The sequence below is a fragment of the Aspergillus oryzae genome, chromosome 6 (assembly GCF_000184455.2).
Source record: "Aspergillus oryzae RIB40 DNA, chromosome 6".
Lineage (NCBI taxonomy): Eukaryota > Fungi > Ascomycota > Eurotiomycetes > Eurotiales > Aspergillaceae > Aspergillus > Aspergillus oryzae.
Window position 1 is genome coordinate 2,238,322 of NC_036440.1, and position 7,599 is coordinate 2,245,920.

At 51.5% G+C, this 7,599-nt stretch overlaps 1 protein-coding gene across 1 annotated transcript; it reads right to left on the reverse strand.

Annotated features, from left to right (window-relative positions):
• Positions 1-3,457: 3,457 nt before the first annotated feature.
• AO090038000531 (uncharacterized protein) lies at positions 3,458-6,996 on the reverse strand (the record flags this gene model as incomplete). Its single annotated transcript, XM_023238246.1, has 3 exons — positions 3,458-4,891; positions 4,969-6,352; positions 6,419-6,996. The coding sequence occupies 3 exons, from the start codon at positions 6,994-6,996 to the stop codon at positions 3,458-3,460; spliced, it is 3,396 nt and encodes a 1,131-aa protein (XP_023093176.1).
• Between the last annotated feature and the right edge of the window lie 603 nt (positions 6,997-7,599).

A 7,599-nucleotide genomic window follows, 5' to 3' on the forward strand; every position in this document is an offset into this window, starting at 1 on the left:
ATCCTTGTGTATGTAAAATCCACTGTTTGAAATGTGCAGACCTACCTGGGATCGGCTGCGGACTGCGTGCTGTATCGACACAGCCGTTTGATATAGAGATAAAGATCTGAGATAACAAAAGAGGTAACACACATGTCATGGTAGAGTAAAACGCCATCTGCAGATTGCCAGCAAGAGAGATAGAAACGAACGCCCGCTCAAACGGTTGCGAAAGAGATATCCAGCATGGAGCTTGCGCCAAAAACCCACAACCAACGCCATACTGCCAACTCAGGATGATGAGAAGAGAAGGGTCCACAAGAGCATAGAAATAAGGAGATACGAGACAGCTAGAGAGTGTGAAAATCCAAAAAAGCAAAGCATATACAAATCGCTCAGGACACTTTATGTACCGGGCACTCTTTTTTCCGCTCGAACCATTCAACAATGCACCCTTTGTGGAACTTGCAGAGACATTCCAGTCGGACCAGCGGTTGGCCAACCTCGTACTCCTCCATGCAGATAGTGCACTCCTGCGCACTGCCATCATGCCCAAGGCAATCCTTCTCAGTAGCTGTAAAGGCGAGCATTCGCACAGGGGTGGAAGATTGCGCAACGGGACTGCTACTGTGGGAGGACGAGCGCGCTCGGGAACCATGACTTTCGATGCACTGCCTAATATGTGCTTCCCGAGCATCCTCGTTCCCGTTCACATCCAGAGGCGGAAGAACATGGTCACAAATAGGGCAAAGGTCTCGCTCGTCTACACGGCGGCGGGGATCAGAGATAGGTAGACGTATCTCCTGATTGGAAGATGTAGCGAACGACGGTCCAGCCGATAGCATCGCGCTGCCTGATGCCAAGTGAAGAGGCCGTCCCGATGCAATCGGAGACGGGGCGAGTCCAGCTGCTGATAAAGAACCGTACTCCATTGGCCGCTCTTGGAAACGCGAGCCTAAAGACCCCCCGAAACCACCGTAGAAATGATAGTCACTCGACCCCACTGTCCTGCGGGCTGAGCGAGTAGAGAAATTGTCGGGCTGCAAATAATTATCTCCAGTCAGTCACGGAAACATTTACCGACATAAAGAAGGCTAGTGTGAAACTTACGATCGAGGCGTACGGCGGGTGACGGGTCGGTGATGATAGGGAATGATAAGGACGATGGCGGGAATGGTTGGTTGATGCACTCAAACCACCCCGTATATAATCTGCACCTGACTGGGGCTCGCCTGGAGCCCGAATGGTTGTATATCCACGCGGTGGTTCTGGGTTCGGGTCCGGTACACAAGGGTTGCATAAGCGCACCTCCTCGCCACCTCCAAGAGCTGGGTTAAGGGCCGTGGGTGATTGGGCTGAGTCGTCACCTTCTAGATCAATGAGCGGCGCTACACGTGGCGGAATCAGCGTGGATGCACGGGAGCGATTGGTGTCTGGCGGATGGACAATAAATTGTCTCGGAATTGTGATCCGGTGAGGTGAACATGACGCGCACACCACCCGTCCACATTTGCGACAGTGATGTTTCCTGTACCAGAAACTGAAGGGTGTTCGACAGATCGGACAACCCGTCACCTCCGAGTCCGGCTGCCACCGCGGCCGTATATACTCTAGATAATCATTTCCCGCTCGTGACCAGGAGGTTCGGCGGTCATTTGACCGCTGAGGACGCTGGTCTGGGGGCGACGATGACAAGTCAATAGGCGTGGAGTAGGACGCACCAGGCGCAGAGCTTTCGGGTCGCATCGACGCCGCACTGGAAATAGACCTGCTATCCATCTGTGCCGTCATCCGCCCTCCCGATTCAGTCGCACTGCCGGATACTGACTGTCTCGACCAGACATCCCCCTCCGCATTGACTAATCTTCTTTTCCGGTCCGGGCCAGTTACAGTGGAGCGCCTTCTCCCAGAGCGTCTGTCAAAAGCAGGACCAGCCTCGCTTGTCATGGCGGTATCGGAGGTCGCATGGGGTCTGAATCCCGCGGGACGCCCCAGGGCGGAATATGCGGTAGAAGCACCTCCTGGTGCAGAAGCCGGGACAGAACTCGACGACGATGACGACATCAACCAAGGGTGTCGTGTGGACAACGAGGTCAACGTTGGCTGTTTTCCTATCGCTGGAGAAACCAACCTCCGCCGTTTATATGACGGGCCGTCATGGACTGAGTGGCGCGACGATTCCAGGGCGAAGAACACGAAGTACAGAAGTAACGAAGACGGACACGAACACTTAGGATTGGTTTCGGGTTGGAAAAGCAAGCTTTGGTATCCCCACGACGATTGGTTTCGTTAAACGGAATAGAAGGCAGTGGCGAGAAAACAGGACGACAAGGGATGACTGAGCCAGTAATCAAGGGCTTATCAAGTACGGTTCAGGGCGGAGAGGGAGTTTCCCAAGATTCGGAGTTGATGGCAAATAAGTAGAAGTGACTCGAGGCGTGGGTGTCTCGTGACACCACAAATACAGACGCTAAAGGGGGAAATAAAGGAGAAGGAACGAGAATTGCACAATGAAGTCACGCTTGAATCGAATACGAAGTGAAGGCAAAAGAGAAAAAAAAAATGCAGAAAGAAGAAAGGGTGAGAGTCAAGGTTAGTAGTTGCCAGGCAAGTGTGCCTTACGATTAACCGCCTGTTCCTATTATTCTTCGCCGCGGGGCAACTGAGAAAATGGCGGTCCAAGATTCTAAGGCACCAAACACGAGACTGCAGCACCGTGTGACCTCCGAGTGAATTTTAAGTCATGGTGCAGTCCCACTGACAACTCTTTATATCCGTCAAATTTTCAACCTCGAAGGTCAGATGCCTTTCCCCCTTGCTGAGGAACTGAAGAAATCTTTCAATTGTCAGGGCACTATGGGTTCTCTGCGAAACTTTGATACCAATAGCGTTTGCCACTTCGGCTTATCATAACCGATACTGATCCACTCTTGCTTCTGGACGGATACTCATACTAAGGAATTTGATTCAGGGCTATATAGCTAGAAAAGAAGTATGCCATTATGCCAGTCGAGCTGACCAATAATAACCTCACGGTAGTTAAAAAGAACTATTCCCGAATACTTCATACATGAATTGAACGCTCCACAATATACAAGACGAAGAGCTTCTGAATTAGAAGGCTTTTCCCGATCACGATTAGCTGTTCTTACAGGCACAGTGGAATGCCATCGAATTAAACGTAGAGGAAATAAGGCAGAAAAAGTAAGAAAAGATAAGGGGGGAAATGGTAGGACGGGCAGGTATTTTGCTGGCCGTGATGTATATGTAAAGGAGATCCAAACGTATATCAGAACGCCAGGTACAACTCTTTTCCGATGGCACCAAACGAAGAATAGTAAAAGGAAATTCGTCACCTTGATATCAAGTACAAATAGAATAGCGCAGAATATACACGCTGACAGATTGACGGATATATCGTTAGGATAGAAGTGCAACTTGGTGCACTAAATATACTGCTTCAATTGGAGCACGGGGCTTAATGACTTCCCTCAGGATGGTGCGGTTCATCAACGAGCTCGGCGGCACTTCCAGTGAAAGACGGTTCATCCGGGCTAGCTTCATGGATATAGTCCCGGGTGCGATGCTGGGCGACGTACCCCATGCTTGAGGGTCGCTCGGTACCGTTCCCGTGCTGCCGGCTTGAGGATGTTGACGCGGTTGTTGAGGCTATAGAGAAATTGCGATCCCGTGAAGGGGAACTAGCAGCACTAAACGGCAATCGGCCGGTACCGGACGAGGAAGGATGCAACTGAGGAGCCGGGTAATGGGCCTCCTCCGAAACAGCTTTGGTCACAATGGGAAGAGATCTGTGAGATGCAGTGTCACCCTCTAAAGCCAACGATCGAGAATCGCGTCGAGAAGGTCGCGAGGCCTGTGGGGCCCCTGAAGGTGAGCTATGCTGGGAGCCGATGCGACTGGGCAGTTCAATAGCCGCGCCGGACTCAACTTGAGGCAGGCTTATCAGCGCCTCGCGTGTTCGGTTGTTGTCATCACTATCTGTATCTGGATATGATCGGTCGCTTCCTGAGACTCGACGGCTGTGCCCTGCGGTAGCCTGGTCGTCAGGCTCATCTCGGTATGGCTCGTGGACATCATCCCCTTCAGGAAGCAGACCAGGTGGGGGTGCCCTTGCGCTACGAACAACTTCGAATCCCTTGCCGCTTTCTTTAGTCTTTCCTCGGAACAGGTTGCGGAAAAAGCCGGTCGCAGAAGATACAGGTCCGGTGGGATCTGCAGGGCCAGTTTTTAGTTTACGCGTGCCGCTTTGGGACAGTGGCGGACCGCGGACACGGTAGTAGAAGTCGACCTCGCGAACAGCGTAATCTTTGCGGGACTGTCGAGGATCATCCAAATCAAGATCATCTTTTGGCGCAGGAATGTAGGCTGGCACGGGGGTGCCCCGCCCAGACATGGGGCCCTCGATTATATCATCATCAGCGTCGCTGCCTGCCCGTTGCCGAGCGCCCGTTCTACCTTTCTCGCCTCCACTCATATCCACTCTTTTATTGCGAGGCCTGGGAGGCCGGTAGTAGGGGTCGTGCGCTTGCATAGCAAAAAGAGGACCGCTTTTTGGAGAATTACTTCCTGTTGTCTGGTAGCCTGCACCCTGGAAAGTAGGGTTGCTACCAGGAGTGGTGGGTGTAAATAGACCACTGCTATTGGCCCGACTATGGGTACCTCCATGGGCACTGCCCGACTCATAAAAGGCGCTGGTTCTGCCCTCACTCGCGGCTGCTCGATTCAGAAGCATCGCGGAGCTGCCCGAAAGGCTTCTGGGCCGTGACCCATCAAACTGAGAAGACAATCGCTCGTCGGTGTGTGCTAGCATTGCAGCCTCGGAGCCCATGCTTTGGCGAGTACCAACACTTCTTCTTGGCATACGCCGTGAGAGTTGCCGCATACCAAATACCTAGATCATTGTCAGTTTAGCACACAGGCGAGAAGACCCACACTAGGAAAAGAAGGAATCGACAATACTGTACATACCTTGACGAGGCCACCACGGGTAACACCACCTTCGTAGCCCCCAGCACCGGCGAGTCGAGCTATAACTTCAACCAAAGTCTGTAGGGCGTTCAAAAAGAACCCGAATACTAGAACAATTGCGTGTAAGAAGAGGATAACGTAGCCTATCCAACCGCGGGCGGCCTGTGACACGCCTAAAGACGGAACAAAAACGACGCTCAAGAGTATTGTGAGAAATCGCACGATCGAGAAACAGGCGTGATAAAGGTTCATGGACGTCGGCGAAGGAAACGGGCGGAAAGCGACAAGCGTCAAAATAGCAACAACTTCGCAAATCGCCAAGAGCACTATTTGAGCAATCCCTGAAGGTTGAAGCGCGCCAATCGCGACGCCGCGAGCAAACGACAGGAAGAGAGACACCACAGTAAAGGCGGCCGCATCATCGCAGAAAGTGTTGTACAGTGGACCATACAACAACACCGTCGGCAGATCGTCGAAGAGGTATGATTTAGGACGAGTGCTTGCGATCAACCGAATGACCCAGATTGCAAAAGCTATCATGATGAGAATGACCACGACGGCTAGAGCCACACAGTATGCTGGAGATTGTCTAGCGATAACCAGTTGAAAAAAAGAGAGCGAGATGAGCGGTAAGAACAAATAGTTACAGACGATTCGAATGACGTTGCCAACGGTGAATGGCATATTCTTAGAACGTAGGTCTTCCTCCGGAATATTGGCAAGTTCACGATGAAGCCACCGAAGTGCAAAGGCGAGCTGGATGATGAGCGTGATCGCGACAACAACCACAAGTAACCATATTATCATCCCCGGCCAGATATCCCGCGCCGACTCCATTCCAACATACTGTTGTAGCGCGTCCAGCCCGTAGGTACCGTTCACAGTGTATACACCGTCCTTTACAGGATTCCGCTCATTCCCGGGACTTAGAAAGCTCTGGTTAAACATGAGGGTTGACCACGCAACCTGACTCACCACTGGCTGATAATAGCCGGGGTAGTTCAGTGACAATGCTCCTGTCAATACTGCGAATTGCATATATTGTAGGCAGTCCCCAAACCCTGGCGTTACCAGGCGAAGGACATCTTCGTCGCGGCCATAATTGCTTGTCCAGTGAAATGGGTCCGTTGTGCCCCATGGACTGTATATTGCGGCGGTTACGGTCGCGACTCCTACAAGAATCAGGATTACAAGAGGGACATAAGCTAGCGCACTTTTCAGGGCCGATCCAAGATCTTGAGTGACATCAACCGATATACATCCCAGATCAGTGGCCGCTGCATCGCCGGACTTGATTAACAGAGTTGACGACAGGGTCGCAAAGCGGTACGACGATAGCATGTCATGTTGAACAGAGAAAGAACGTAAAGAACCCAGGTCGCTCCTAATGATAATTACAACATTCAGTTAGTCAACAGCGTTTGGACAGTGGTAAAGCCTAAATACTCACGCATTGGCGTAGAAGACAGGTCCCAGCGGGCAATCTCCTTGAATGATTGAGTCGCAAAACCTAGTTGGACCAGAGTATGGTGAGAAGCTAACTACATCAACAGTCGTTATCAGGGTACTGTATTTGTTGTTGGACGTATCCAGGTCCACGATCTTTCCCACCGTCGCGTTCCTATTTGTCCACTGCGGATCATCGGGGGATGGATAGGATGACGACTGGTCAGCGGTCCCAGAAACATTCCCGTATACCGTGATGTTCAAGTTGTGCAGAGAATTCGTCAAGTCGAATTTCACGGACACGTCGAGAGGGACAAACTGGAGTTTCTGTGGGTTCGAGGCGATGGTGGGCGCAGGCAAGCAATTGTCGAAGTTCACCAGAGCAGCATAGGTTGGAGACACCAGCATCACCAACATTACCATCAATATCCACGCTATCCCCCCGCCATCGGACCGACTCCAATGTCGTCGCGACGATCGCAAGCTATCCCACTCATCTTGTGACTGAAACGATGGCCGTTCGTGTATGGAAACCCCAGGCGTGCGTCGGTCATGCCATCTCGCAAGTTGGTCTACACACATCACGATCTTCGGGTATATGTAGGATGACCTCCTTGGGGAGGTCAGCCCCCTCGTAGACGATTTAATCCACGTTGTCCAACCAAGATCCAAGGACTTCTGAAACTATCAGCGTCTGCCTAATCGGCTCGATAAAGCCGCAGCCTTCCAAGTGAACAGAGCGAACGGGAACAGTTCGGGGAGGATCGGTTTGCAGGGAGGTGGCGAGATAAGGTATCGCGATCAAAGGGCCAAATAAGAATAGGAGTGAACTACTCCTCTAAATGCCCCAAAATGGAAATGTAGGGGATAGGGATCATAACTCCGAAAGTTGGCGGCGGGGAAGGGATTTCCAGGTCCAAAAAGCGCAAGCGGAGGTAAACAGTGAAGGGGAGCCCGGCAATGGCTGTATGGAGGACCGATAGGATCTGTCTTTGCTTTTTTGGGGTTTTTTCTTTTTCTCACACAAATGAGCACATTTACTGTCAGAGCCACAGAAAAAGAAAGAAAAACGTAAAAGGAAGAAAAAAAAACAAGGTTGGAAATTGATTGGAATGTGAAGGCCAAAAAGCTTCCGTCGAATAGACCCGAAACCAACTGCTGACGGGGACTGCGCCATGTTTGTTC